Source organism: Miscanthus floridulus, chromosome 19 (genome assembly GCF_019320115.1).
Source record: "Miscanthus floridulus cultivar M001 chromosome 19, ASM1932011v1, whole genome shotgun sequence".
Classification (NCBI taxonomy): Eukaryota; Viridiplantae; Streptophyta; class Magnoliopsida; order Poales; family Poaceae; genus Miscanthus; species Miscanthus floridulus.
In genome coordinates this window covers 93,463,261-93,477,800 of record NC_089598.1, presented here as the reverse complement: position 1 = coordinate 93,477,800, position 14,540 = coordinate 93,463,261, and the positions used below count along the sequence as shown (strand labels likewise).

Genomic DNA, 14,540 nt, shown 5'->3' with positions numbered 1-14,540 from the left:
GACATGATGGGCTGTTATATGGGCTGAGCATGCCAGAGCTGTAGTTGCTGCTTGCCCGACTGGAGCCACAAAAGGGGGAGCCGCCCCTGTGATACCGATGGAAAGGGGAAGGTTGAAGTAGCTAGATCAGGGGCCACACCGCCGCTAGGGGTTGCCGAGCATGCGGGTTTGGCTAGGCTATCGCCGAGGGCCGCGGAGCTCGATGGCCTAGCCACACCTTGTCGAGCTAGGGAGGAGGAAAGGGCGTACCTTGTCGATCTGCTTGCTCCTCATCCCGCTCGATCTGCTCGCCCCTCATCTTGCTCGAGGCTCCTCCTGCCTGCCGATCGGATCTGAGGGGGGCACCACCGTCGGCGATGCACTGTGGGGTGGCCACGCCATCGCCCCTACACCTTGCCGTGCCTGTCCTGGGAGTCGCCGCAGGTGTCGGTGGCGCGGTGGGACAGGCCAGACCTAATGGCAGAACGTAGAACCCCGGCGTCTGATGCTGAACCTTCCTAGCCAGTGGAAACATAAATGAAGTTCAGGTCAAAGTCACATGCAAGCATCACATTTTGAGAAAGAGTTCCTTTTCTATTCCGATACGGTGCTACTTTACTTACACTGATTGTGATTGGAACATGAGTCCCATCTATCGCTCCTAAGCAGTTCTGCAAGGGAGAGAAGAGGTGTTATTTGTAATTAGTATATATGTAAGAAAAAGGTAAGAATTTTGAAACAATACATATATTTGTTATATGTACATGAAAGTAAGGTGCAAAATGTGGATTGGTCGATATTTTTCAATGGGTCTCAGATGATGGGGGCTTCACAAAATCAAAAGCCAATGAAGAGATTGCATCAAAGGCTGCTGCGATATGTCTATGTATTGTCTCTCCACTGTGCTAAAACCTATCACACAATGCAGTAAAACTTGCATTTCGCGCAAGCATGTACATGAACATTGCGAGTTGTTCTTCTACAGTAACCCCTCTTATACTCTTTAAAAGCCCTCTTGAACTAAGGTAATCTGCAAGTGCTTTGAAAATCCATGGCTCCATACGCAAATTATGATAAGAACGATGTGGATGGCCCTCAAGAAATTCACGTGTATATTCTGAACCACTAAGCTTTGAAGTGTAACATGGAGTTCTTGTTCTAGTTCTGATAGAAGCTAAATATAGCGTCCGAAAAACAAGCATCATCATTTCATCTTCTTCTTCTTCCTCAGATACAGTTTCAGCCCTTTTATTATAATCCATATCCACTGACTGGACATATCTATCTGAATTACCTAACGAACCAGGCCATGAGAATTAAGAAAAGGGAACATTGCAAAGCAAAGCATGACCAAACAGCCTATATGTAGCACACTACACACTTCCTCTGAAGTTATACACGTGAATGCAAAAACAACAAGAATGTAGGCTGCAGTGTTATCCTAGGCTAGTGCGGCTCTACACAAAATGCACAAGTACTCCCTCCGTTTCCGTTTTCAAATATATGACGTTTATAACAAGCTAATTACTTCATAATATATATCTGAAAAATGAAAATGGAGGACAGGAGGGGACAATGAGCTACTTCATAATATATGTATCTTTGATATGTCGTGTGCACTTACACTCTAGATCAGTTTCTTTCCCTTCCACCTCTTCTAATCGCATATACGTATATGCAGTCATGCATGCACACTGCAGATGGCTTGCACACACGTTGCTTCAATTTGTTCTTCTCATGAGAAGCTGCATGCTTCTGTTAGGACCAAAATACTCGTCGTCCATGCGGATACCTGCCGAAGTCGACAATGTTTGATCGGAGTTCACATGTTCTTAATATAGCAGCTACAAATCTAACGTACGGCAACAATACCATGGGAGCAGCTTCAGCATACATATCATCTACCAAACATATCTAAGATACATGTCTAATGCATAATCAGCAAAATCGATTGGTCCCAATTATTCAACCGCGCATTGGGGAAACATACAAAGCTACCATGGAAACATACAGAGCTGAATTATTCAACTTCAATTTGGTTTCAATTTCAACCGTGCCATTTCACTCCTCATTCAGATAGGTTTCACACATAATCAGCAAATGTAGGCAAAGAAGTATGTGCAACACATCCAGATTAGCTCCTCAGTCAGATAGGTTTCACACATCAAGCATCCAACGCAAGAAGAGATGGGGATTAGGAGAGGAAGGTACCTGCCGTGCGGCTGTCCTAGCCCCCACGCGATGCAGCCAGGGCCCGTCGTGCCCGCGCATCTGGTCGCGCTGAGGCCGAGCTCGTAAAGCTTCGCTGGAGATGGGAGGCCACCGTGAGAGGGAGCGCCACTAGCGAGGGAGGAGCGCCGCCATCGCCGGTGAGGAAGGAGCGCCACCGCCGCTGACGAGGGAGGAGCGTCGCCACGGCCGGGAGGGACGAGCGCCGTCGGCCGTCGGGGGGAGGGAGCGCCATTGGGCGTCGGGTCACGAGAGAGACGAGGGGAGATTTTTCTTTTTTTATTAGCTGCGGTATCGTAGGGGTCGGAGTGGACAGACGGACGAACCAAAACAAATATCGTAGGGGTCGATGCATGATTATTGTTTCCTTCCATGCATGTGGCCTCAGGTGATCGATTTATTTCCTTCAAAGCAGGCGGAGATCCTTTGAAGAACATCAACATACCTCCCTTCCAGAGCATCATGATTTCGATGCATGATTATTGTTTTCTTCTATGCATGTGGCCTCAGGTGATCGATTTGTTTCCTTTAAAGCAGGCGAGGATCCTTTGAAGAACATCAACGTACCTTCCTTCCAGAGCAGCATGATTTCGATGCATGATTATTGTTTTCTTCCATGCATGTGGCCTCAGGTGATCGATTTGTTTCCTTCAAAGCAGGCGGGTATCGCAGACGTGGGCAGACGGACGAACCAAAATAAATATCGTACAAAAAATATCCACGTTTTATTCTTTTTAGTTGTAGAAAATATGTATAAGTATATATCTGAAGCAGTTAGACGAACAATCCTAAAACCATGCTCGTTTCTCTGAAACTACTAAACCTCACTCAATTACAGTCCAAACCACTTTCATTACCTCAATGGCAACCAAAAAAAAATGATGATGATCAAACAAAAAAGAAAAGACCGCCTCAACCTCAACGGCTCAACCCCTAGCCGCGTTTTGTTGTACGCGGCGTTTATTTAATCCAAAGCAGCAGCTTCCTTTTACTTAGGCCGTGTTTAGTTCGGCCCCGGATTCGGCGCCGCCGGATTCCGGGGTACTGTAGCTACACTGTTGAACGCTGTAGCATTTTGTTTTTATTTGGTAATAATTGTCCCATCGTTGACTAATTAGACTCAAAATGTTCGTCTCGTAAAGTACAATCAAACTGTGCAATTAATTTTTGATTTCGTCAACATTTAGTACTCCATGCATGTACCGTAAATTTGATGTGATGGGGAATCTTCTTTTTGCATAGTGCCAAATTCTGGAAAATGAAGGAACTAAACATGGCCTTATTCCAACCCTCTAAGCTCTGGCACAGCTAGTTCCCCCTCCTCGCCCTTTTCTCCTCAATCTCCTCGCTTTCGCTTCGCCGTTCCAACGCCCCCACGGAACATAAAGGCCAAGAAGTGATGGTAGTGGAGTAAAACCACGCGCCCGAGGGAGATAGGGACAGGTTGGTGGAGGACGCGCACCCGGGGTGGAGAGCAGCAGGAGCTCCTGCGGCGAATTCGAGCCGCGAGTGCTCTGGTTCAGGCGGCCGCCGCCGGTGGAATTGTGGCAGACGAGGTGGCCTGTTGGTGCGGCGGGAGTTTGCGAGTAGGGCGGTTCCGGTTGGTGAGTGAGAGAAGGTGTTGTTGGGGGTGTGGATCTGGCCGGCGGCGGGCGATGGGAAGGAAGGACTAGGGCTCGATTGGAGGGAAAGGCGCGATCTTGGGGGTTCCCATGGGCGGATGCTTCTCGCAAGAGGAGCACCGGCTCCAGAGCAGGCCAGGTTCGGGCTCCATGCTTGTTCTACTCCCCTTCATGTATATTTTACTGTATATATCCGTGAGTCCAGGTTAGGCTGGTTACCTGTGTAATTGGGTCGTGGATTAGCTATCAGTTGCTTATGGATTCTGGTAAAATCACTTTGAGAAGGGGGGAAATAATGGATTTTGATTGTTTGGAATGCCCGATTGTAGCATGTTGCTATCTGTGCTTGTGAGCTCATGTAACAAGTGATGGGATATGCCATGCATAGCCTTTTTGGCGCAAATTTTTTCCTATCCAATGTTGTATTTTCATGCTCTATAGTGCCCAATTTCTTTTGTTCGCGCAAACTTTGCATGGTGTAATTTTGCTTATTGATGTCCTGTGGAAGACATGTGGTACCATAATAGACCCATGCGTTGCTTATAGAATTGCATTCTGGGGCAAGGCCTAGTCTAGGGAAAGAATAAGTCAACTGCAGCTCATATTTTTTATGTACAAATAACATCAACTAAGTTCTCAGATAATTTGGTACCTGCTCAGGCGGTGCTTGAACAATTCTGGTAACTTATCTTCAATTGATTCTTGACAAGTTAGTCAAACATGTGTCTCAAATTAATTCTGAAGACAATTAATGGATAAAGCAAACTTTGATAATGGGCAGTTCTGCAGTTGTGTTGATGTCTTCATGAGTTTTAGTAGAAATTGCTTTGTCCAAAAATTCAGGGGAAGACATGACGTGTACTATCCTGCTTATGCTATCTTGTGACCATAAATGCTCTCTTAAAACCATTTTAATCTTCCCTTAAGATCATTATGACTGTGCAGTTATGCTTATGCCTTCGCAGCTGTTCCAAAAGGCCTTCTTATTGGCATGATGCACAATACAGTTCATTTGCATGCACATCATGGAATAATGTGAATAAAAAAAGGAATTGTCTACAGGGACTGAAGGATTGATGATTGCATCTTAAAGAAATGCATTGACTATATGTACAAGCTTTGATCCTCTTCTGATGGTTACTTCTAAAATTTCTATTAGCTGAAGCTGCTGGACCAGACGGAACGCGGAAGTCTAAATCCGATTCTAAAGTTATAGCAAGTGTTCTTGCTCCTCCAAAAGATGTGGTGGACCTGCAAGTAGAAGGATATGGAAATGTGAATATTTTCACATATGACGAATTGAGAGCAGCCACAAAAAACTTCCGACCAGATCAAATTCTTGGAGAGGGTGGGTTTGGAGTTGTTTACAAAGGTGTAATTGATGAAAATGTTAGAGCAGGTTTCCCATCCAGACAGGTTGCTGTGAAAGAACTAAACCCAGAGGGCTTTCAAGGAGACAAGGAGTGGCTGGTAAGTATCATTGTTCTGTTCCTGTTTCTAAACCTTTCTTTGGTAATGTACATTGAAAAAAATTCTTTTTGATTTCTTGCTCATGTGAAATCTTCATGAGGTTAGCTGATCGTATCTTTGAAGACTTACTTAGTGATAATATTTTTCTTTGTAATCTGTATTGGATAGCCATTTTCCTTGCTTACCTTTTAAGAAATAACTTCACATCGCACTAGAGGTAGAAGAGTGAAAACTAGGCTGAAAATCTACTTGCGATTGTTGGAGCACTAATGGTTTCTGATGTGTTTCCAGGCAGAAGTCAACTATCTTGGGCAACTTAGTCATCCAAATCTCGTTGAACTGATTGGCTATTGCTGTGAGGGTTCACATAGACTGCTTGTCTATGAGTACATGGCTTGTGGAAGCCTCGAAAAGCACCTTTTTCGCCGTAAGCTCTAACTGGCTATTTGCACTACCTATTTAACATTCATTGTTCCTCATAGTGTAGGGGTGTATTATTTTTTGCCTTGGGACAAATCATCAGTAGGAAGGAAATTGGTATTTGTTTCAGTGACTATTGTGCATGTTCGCTTAACCAGCCATCTACACTACAAATGTAATCTCCAAATGTTAGGGTTTGTTTTTGAAATGATAGTGGGTAGTATTTGTTTGAACTTGTGGAAGTCTTTGGATCCAACTAGCACATCAATTTATGTACTAAACCCTGTAGCAAAGTTGGCCAGGTGATCATGTGATTGGAGTTCTTATGGTAACCTTATTATTAAGAAAATGAAATTAAATATACATTAGTAGATGAATGGAAATAGTTACTGCACCGTCATTACAGTGGATGGTAGTCTTGTATGTGCTGAGTTTAATTTTCAACATCATTGATTGATCTGAAAAGAAGGGCGGGCCTGGTGCAAGCGGTAGAGTCTTACCGCCTGTGACCGGAAGGTCCCAGGTTCGAGTCGCGGTCTCCTCGCATTGCACAGGCGAGGGTAAGGCTTGCCACTGACACCCTTCCCCAGACCCCGCACAGAGCGGGAGCTCTCTGCACTGGGTACGCCCTTATTGATTGATCTGAAAAGCACGCTTGCTATTTTTCCCTGTAAGAGAAGTTCTTATTCAAGTGGTGACAGGAAAATTTGCTAATCAAGCTTCACATATTTGATTGTTAGTTATTATATCTATATTTCCATTTGAGAGGGCGTTCCCATTGATTTTATCTTGCCTGTACCATTGCAGGGGTTTGCCTTAATATGCCATGGTCAACACGCATGAAGATTGCATTGGGTGCTGCAAGGGGGCTCGAATACCTTCACGGAGCTGAGAGATCCATCATTTATCGAGATTTCAAGACATCAAACATCTTGCTAGATGCGGTTTGTGTTTCATATATTATTTTTAAAGTGTTGATAGTATTGTTGTATTTATGCTGTATTTCAACTACATGTTTACGGTTGTTTCTGTGTAAAACTTCTTTCATTACCTACCAAATTATATTTTGTAACATATTTTCCAAGGTTATTAAGGCCTCGCTTAAGTGCCGAAGCTGTTAGGTGTTGCCATAGAGGCAAGGTGTCACCCTGTCGCCGGACACACATGCCGCTGCCCGCTTTTGTGCATCTCCCACTCGATTCTGCCTTCTGCTCGATTCCACTGCTGTTCGCTTGATTTCTTCAATCCCTGCTTGCCAATCGCTCAATCAGGAAGGGGACTGTGGTGGTGGTCGGTCTGAGGGCACAGGACAGTGAGGGAAGTGAAAGGAAGCGGAGAGGTTGTGAGCGACGGCGGGGGTGGAGGCGGAGGCGGAGGTGGAAGCGGAACGACGGCTCTGAGAATGAGAGCGCGAGAGATGCAAGAACCAGGGTGATGGCGCTAGATGCTTCTGGATGGTGATGTATATGTAGGGGAGGGGCACATGGGCTGCCTTGTGGGCTGGCCAGCCCACTTCTTACTCCCTTTCTTCCTTCCTCCATTTTCTTTTCTTTTCTCCTTTTCTTCCTCCACGCTGATGTCTTGCATTTCCTTACCTTGGTATGGCGTCGCCTTGCGTCATGCCTCACTTGCCAAAGCGGTAAGGTGGTATTGAGTCGCCACGCCTCGCCTTGCTTCCCTGATAATCCTGATATTTTCACCGCTGAACAATTCTGTGGGATGCTGTGAGCCTGTGACACATTATGTCTATATATCACAATGTGTTTATCTCAACATCTAGAGGAACTACTCTATGAGTGTGTATACATTGTACTAAGTCCCCCGCACATGCAATTTACCGTGCCTCCAAAATGCATCCATGTTTTTTGAGGCTAGTAAAGACACTTAATTACTTTTGCCTTGCCCATCTTGTAGAAACAAAATGTTTTTTTTTAATAAAGGAAGCTTTTATTACTTTCTCAAGAGCAATACATCGAGTTGATACAACAAAGCTTTGAAAAAACCCACTTCCGGCTTCTGCTTTTCAACAAAATGTTGCACAAGGAATGCTGATCTAAGTTTCTCACTGCAGATCTTGATATGTTATGTATTAATATATACTTCTGATAGCTTCTCATTGCCACTCTTTACCGCTGTTGCAGGATTACAATGCTAAGCTTTCAGACTTTGGTCTCGCAAGAACAGGTCCTAGTGGAGACCAAACCCATGTGTCAACTCGGGTCATGGGAACTTATGGATATGCAGCTCCAGAATATGTCATGACTGGTAAGCAAGGATTTCCTATCATCAAGCTAACAATTTGAGCATAAAAATGACCTTGTTACTCATGGTACTTAATCCAAATATGTTAATCCTCAATCACCAATTAACTTGACGCAGGCCATCTGACGGCACGAAGTGATGTTTATGGCTTTGGAGTTGTGCTTCTAGAGATGATTATTGGAAGAAGGGCTGTGGACAAGAGCCGGCCTAGCCGCGAGCATAACCTAGTTGATTGGGCACGGCCCGTCCTCGTCCATAACAGGAAGCTGTTCCGAATAATCGATCCAAGAATGGAAGGGCAATACTCCACCAAGGCTGCCATTGAGGTGGCAAGCCTTGCATACCGCTGCCTGAGCCAGAATCCCAAAGGACGACCAACCATGAGCCAAGTTGTTGAGATCTTTGAGGCGGTGCAGAACATGCCTGAGTGCCAAGACATACTCCTCCAGAACAGTATCACAGGTGCTGTGACGCTCTACGAGGTCCCAAAGGAGCCTGCAGACAGAGTTGAGTTGGAGAAGGCCAAGCAGGAACCGGCAGTAAAGACTGCTGCAATGCCGCCCGTGAATGGAAAGCCAGTCCCCCAGAGCAGGCGAACACGGCCTGGGAATGGCCGGAGCAAGAGCGAGCCATCGTTGGAGTGTAAGTTGTACATCCCGTCACCAGACTCTGACGGACAGCAGCTCGGCCTGGAGGCATTCGCATCCCCAAATGGAAGCATAAAGGACCCTCCTGATGAGGATTTGTACAAGATATAACACCAGAGCAGTTTTTTTTGACAACGTGAGCCCTCGTTGCTCGCCTTTTGCGCCTGCACCCTTGTTCTCAAAGATAAGTCAGTTATAAATTTTTCTCTGATGGCCACCGGCCACGCTAGGGTTCTTATTCTTCCGATTAGCAATTGTACGTAGAGGAGAGTTGTGATGGAAAGCATGTGTGAGTGCCTGCCAACCTGATACACTTCTTTCTGGGGAGATTTCCACTCCAAAAAAGGAAGTGGAGAGATGTGTCCTGACAATTGGTGCCGTTACCCGTCTGTTGAGTTACTTGTAAAGATGCTTGTTCTTCGTTGTAATCTTGAACAGTCCTGCGGGAAATTGATAGATTATTTACTGTGTTGTCAATTTGTTCAAAACTCCAAGAGCGGTAAGGTTTTTTTGTTCTGTGCACAGCCAGAGTGGTAAGCTCGTGAAATAAGGGGTGGTCCTCTGGAGGAGCAGGAGGCATCTTGGCTCTTTCAAAACGGACTCTGACTCTTCCGTTTTCACTGAAAATAGATGTTTGATAGGGCTCGTTCCGAGTAGCTGGAGCTAAAAAAACAGATGTTGATAGGGCTCCTTTGAAGTAGCCGGAGCTAGAGATGAGTCTTATCAAACATAACCTAAGTGAAAACAAACATGGCCTTTTGATTTTTCTTGTCATTTTGACTTTTTTATATTTTGCTATGTATCTAGATATAGCGTATATAATATATGTAGAAAAGACAATGATTTATAATGGTGTTTTAGTTTTATTGTGTCATTTTGGTTTTCTTTATTTGCTATGTATTCAGATATAGTATATATAATATGTATTTGGAAAAAATAAAACGGTTTATAATTTAAAACGAATGGAGTAGTTTTTTCTATTTCTTCTTTAGAATCAGAGTACAAATGTAAATGGCCATATACATGCAAGCATATTTCTAGTTCTATGAACATACGCACATATTCTAATCTCGAGATTGATATACATACATGAACACGCATACTTACTTTTATAAATACACGGACACTGACTGGACACACTACCCTAGGAGAAATATCTAAAAAACAAAGTTGATAGATCTTCGTCCTGTTTTGTTTAGGTTTATTTGGCTGATAAACTATGACTAAAAGTACTGTTGCCTAATTTAATGTGAGAGAAAAATATTATTTATTAGCTGAAAAAATATGATTTATAAGTCAAACAAACCCAAACGAACATGGTGCTTGAAATTAACAAAATCACTACAACCTTTACGATCGCTGCGCATGTCGAGCACGTTGAGTACCAAAAAATACCCTCGTTGGCTCATGAAATAAATCATAAAAAATATAAGCGTCCGTGTAAGTCGATGCATTAACCTAGACAAAGCAATTACATAAAAAATGACCTGATCAGCTGATTAGGTTATTTAGCCGATAATAGTTAACTAGTTAATAACACATAGCTAATATTAGTTAGCTAACTATTGACTAGCTACATATTATCTATAGCTATTTGATCCAAAAGAAATGATTATTATCGGTTAGCCTATCTACATAGAATTTGGATTCATTTCTATCGGTAGCTGGCTAATAGCTCATATCTAATATTAACTAGCTATCTATTAGCTTGCTAATAGTTCAATATTAGCTAGCTGAAGGGTGTTCGGATGCATAAATAATAAAAAATGATGCTAAGGCCTTGTTCGCTCGTCTTATAATCCGTACTTTTTAGCTTGTTTTTTCAACCGGAACAGTGTTTTTCTCTCGCAACAAATCAACCGAAACAGTGTTTCGGCTTATGTTTTCAGCGAAGCGAATAGGGCCTAAGATAACTAATAGCTACTATTATCTCAATTGATTTAACTAGTGAGACAATTATTATCTAGAGGTTCAATTAACAATTAGCTACATATGTTTTGACACAAAAGAGAAAGCTATTAGTAAATATCTAAAGACCAGGACCTTTAGATGAGTGAGCTGCGATTTTATGGATGGATTTTGAAAACTGTAAAGAACTCAAGTTTTATGCGATTCTTCTTTTGTTCTATTTTGGCGTGGTAGGAAAAGTGAAAAAAAAAAACACTAGTGGCCTCCATCGGCTTACCATTTCAGTGTATTCGGCCTCTTATTTCTCACTGCAATTTAGTCGAAACCGTATTTTTTAGCTAATTTCAGCCGTGCGAACGCGGCCACTGCCATGTGGGCCATTTTGCGAGAGGAAAGAACACATCGGCTCAAACTTTCAGCACATGCTCGCCAAGTTCCGTCCCCTCATGGCGACGGCGGCGAAGGCAAGGGCGCCGCCGGCCGTGACGGCTTCCACAGCGGCGGCGGCAGTGGTGGAGCGGGAGGAGCACGTGCACTACAAGCACACTGATGCGTGCCACCAACTCCGGTGGACAGCCAAGTAACGGCCCCCTACTTTCTCCTTTCTCTTTTCTTCTTGCATCTCGCCTCGTTTTCTCCTCTAGCGCTTAGGGCTTTGAGCCTGATCCATAGAGCTTTGTTGGTTGATGGGTTTGGCAGGGAAAGCTATGAGTACATGTACGCGCGGCCGTGGAGCTGGGTGGTCGACTTTTATGCCGAGCTCGTGCGCGCCGGCGCCGGCGCCGCGGGGCTCGCCAAGCTATTTGGGAAAGATGAGGTAAGAACAAACATTTTGCCATTGCCACCAGCCACGCTATGATAGACAGGTTGTGATTTTTCTTACTTTCTCGATAGGGACGAAGGAAGAGAATATCGTTTTTTTTTTCCTGACAATTGTCTATATTGTGCCGAATTGTAATGTCGTCCAGTAAATAGATCTTCTTTTATATGCAGACTGATGATTGAATCAAGCCATACCAGTATTGCACGATTAAAATTTACTCTAGATGTGCCTAACTGCCTATACTGGAATAGCTAAAGAAGCTCCAGGATCAACTGGGATTTAGATTGATGTGTAGGCCAGATTTTTCTAGAAAAAAAATGTTAGAACTGGCCTATTATTCACATATTTCGATTCTGAGAAACTCATTTAGATTTTACTTCACAGAAAGATTACACCCTTTATACTGCTGGAGAAAATTATCTAACACCATCAGAAAAACCAACCGCAACTCCTTCCTCCAAAGACCGTGGAGGAAGATGGGAGAGAGTAACATTTAAAGTTGTTATTTCGTACCATGGGAGGTCGTTTGATGGCTGGCAGAAACAGCCGGGCCTCAATACTGTTCAAGGGTAATTTTGTTCGACCTATTACTCTTCACTCCATTCACATGTAGTAATGGAAAACAATCACTGGGTACTGTTTTTTAAACTTCTTATTGATTTGCAGGTTAGTGGAGAAACATCTTGGACAATTTGTTGATGAGCGAAAAGCTAAACAACTTGAAGCAAGATCTTTGCCAATAGAAGGCTGTGCAGTTGTTGCTGGGCGCACTGACAAAGGGGTGACTGCTCTTCAGCAAGTTTGCTCATTTTGTTAGTTAACCTTGAGAATACACATATTGTCACTATCATTGTTGTTTTTCCTAATTCTGTCACATTTTTAAATTTATTGTGCAGCATATCAACTTCTATAGGCTGACATTTCTTTATTCGGCACTTTTTTTGTTTTTTGTTTTTTTAAAAAATTAGATACATGGAGAAAGGATGTGAAATCTGGAGATCTAAAAGGTGCAATAAATGAGGCTGCTCCAGATAAACTAAAACCTTTGCATGTGTCAGAGGTATATTTTCATGTTTTGCCCAATATACCAATGCACTTAATATTGATGCTGCTAGTGATGCCTCCTATCATGTCATTTAATCATACAACAGTCTTAGAGCAGTTTATTTTTGTTCATGAAATTTCTGAGAATGCCAGGACCTCAACTGTAAATGATGCCATGGTCGGTATTAACTTATGACAATTTGCAGGTTGCACGTGAGTTTCATCCTAATTTTGCAGCGAAATGGAGGAGGTACATGTATATTTTTCCTCTTGATGAGGATGCTAACTTGATCTTAGGGAAAGCACAGTCCTCAAAAATACTAGAGAATTCTGAACACAACATAAAACCTCAAAGCTTTGATGTGGCTAAGGTTGACGAAATTCTTAAAACTCTTGCTGGAAAGACATTATCCTACAAGATGTTTGCACGTGATACGCAAGCTTCACGAAGTGTGTAAGTTTCATCCAATCACAAGTTCCTAACATGTGCATTTATAAGTACAAAAATGGGTTCTTACAGATTAATCACTAGCAGTTTTATTTCCTGATCCTGGCATAGATGTTCATCAGAACCATATGAAAATTGGCAGCATTTTTTTTTTCTCGAAAGAGAGTTATGTATCTTTATATTAAGAAGAAAAAAGGGCAAGAACCCTTACAACACACACCCACACCCATGTTTCTGAGATTACATTCGTGCCCTTCTCTGAAATTGTCTACCATAGTCATCACTACCTGGCAATATGAGTGGGAATGCATGTCTCTATGTTGGCACTTGTTCTCGAGGTCATTAAAGTCACCACTTGTCTCGATGCTCTATTGTTTTTTCAGTGGCCCACCTACAGAATGTTTCATGTTCCATTCCCGAGCTGCAGTGGCCAAACTACATTCTGCTAATGAGGTGAGAGCAGATTATTTTGTCTCTAATTGTTCAATGGTATGCATTTATCAACTAAAGAGCTATGTAGCGTTTGCTTGCTGTGAGTTACTCCACAAATGTGTTGCAGCGTAACACTGGTGCGACAAATTTATTTTTTTGCTGATCCCAGAACAAATGAATATCTGACTAAACCTGGATTGTTAGTTACCACTATTGAATATTTTGATCTAATACTTTCCATACCACCTACATATTTATGGTTTCAACTGAAAGTATTATGTTTGATTTTTGTTTCCCCTTCTCAGGATTACAAAGAAGGTATGATGGTCATGTGTGTTGAGCTAGTTGCGAACAGGTTTCTACGCAAGGTAATACAGCAAGCTATGATGTGACCTTTGGCCTACCTCGATCATCATATGACTACTTGTTCTCACTATATTTCAATGTACAGATGGTCAGGGTTCTTGTTGCCACTGCCATAAGAGAGGCTGCTGCTGGTGCTGGTGACGATGCTTTGCTGAACCTAATGGAAGCCACTGACAGGCGAGCCACAGCACCTCCGGCACCGCCAGAGGGCCTCTGCCTCGTAGATGTTGGTTACGAAGATTTTAATAAACAGAGGTGCTTCATAGTTGATTAAAGAAACTATTCTTTCTAGGGGTGACTGTGTCTGCGTTTGAGTGTTTGTCCGTGCCGTTTCTCGCAAAAGGAAAAAGAGTGAAAGTTATTCCATATCTTTTTGTTAGAGGAATACAAGATGCACGGTTGAACAATTGAGGAATTTGGTTACTCCAGGTTGCTGACAAGATAACAAAGCCTCTCGGTTTAGATTTTGGCCCTATATCTGCATGCTTGTTCACTCCGAACATGACCTATTCCGCACCATTCTTTGTATTCACCAATCGAAATTTTGAAGCTGGCGTATAGTAGAGAGCAGTAACGTTGGGCCCATGCTGAGGTGGAAATCAAATTGAAACATATAGGATTTCTGAAGTTAGCACCGCAATTATCTGTCAGGTTTGCACTTGACTAAATTAGCATGTTCGTTTGTTGGTTTCAGTCAGGGTTTATCAGTTATGGTATATTATTTTTCTCTTACAACAAGCCAACATCAACCGAGCTTATCAGTTCATAAATCAACTAGCGAATAGGTTGAATAATTGCATAACCTAATATTATCTGTCAGGTTTCCACTTTGAGCGAATAGTTGCATAACACGACGCACGTGTTTTTTTTGTCAGCAGCTCCTTTCGCTG

General features: G+C 42.9%; 2 protein-coding genes across 2 annotated transcripts; both read left to right on the top strand.

The window, feature by feature from the left end:
• Window positions 1–3,499: 3,499 nt before the first annotated feature.
• On the top strand, window positions 3,500–9,057 carry LOC136526700 (probable serine/threonine-protein kinase PBL17). The gene is made up of 6 exons (XM_066519284.1): window positions 3,500–3,969; window positions 4,990–5,300; window positions 5,592–5,727; window positions 6,528–6,664; window positions 7,862–7,985; window positions 8,100–9,057. Exons 1-6 carry the CDS (start codon window positions 3,921–3,923, stop codon window positions 8,738–8,740), a joined length of 1,398 nt encoding a protein of 465 aa, XP_066375381.1. The 5' UTR covers window positions 3,500–3,920; the 3' UTR covers window positions 8,741–9,057.
• Window positions 9,058–10,918: 1,861 nt separating this feature from the next.
• LOC136526701 (uncharacterized) lies at window positions 10,919–14,138 on the top strand. Its single transcript, XM_066519285.1, has 9 exons — window positions 10,919–11,117; window positions 11,237–11,354; window positions 11,745–11,929; window positions 12,027–12,172; window positions 12,329–12,420; window positions 12,611–12,858; window positions 13,236–13,305; window positions 13,590–13,652; window positions 13,736–14,138. Exons 1-9 carry the CDS (start codon window positions 10,960–10,962, stop codon window positions 13,922–13,924), a joined length of 1,269 nt encoding a protein of 422 aa, XP_066375382.1. The 5' UTR covers window positions 10,919–10,959; the 3' UTR covers window positions 13,925–14,138.
• Window positions 14,139–14,540: the final 402 nt, after the last annotated feature.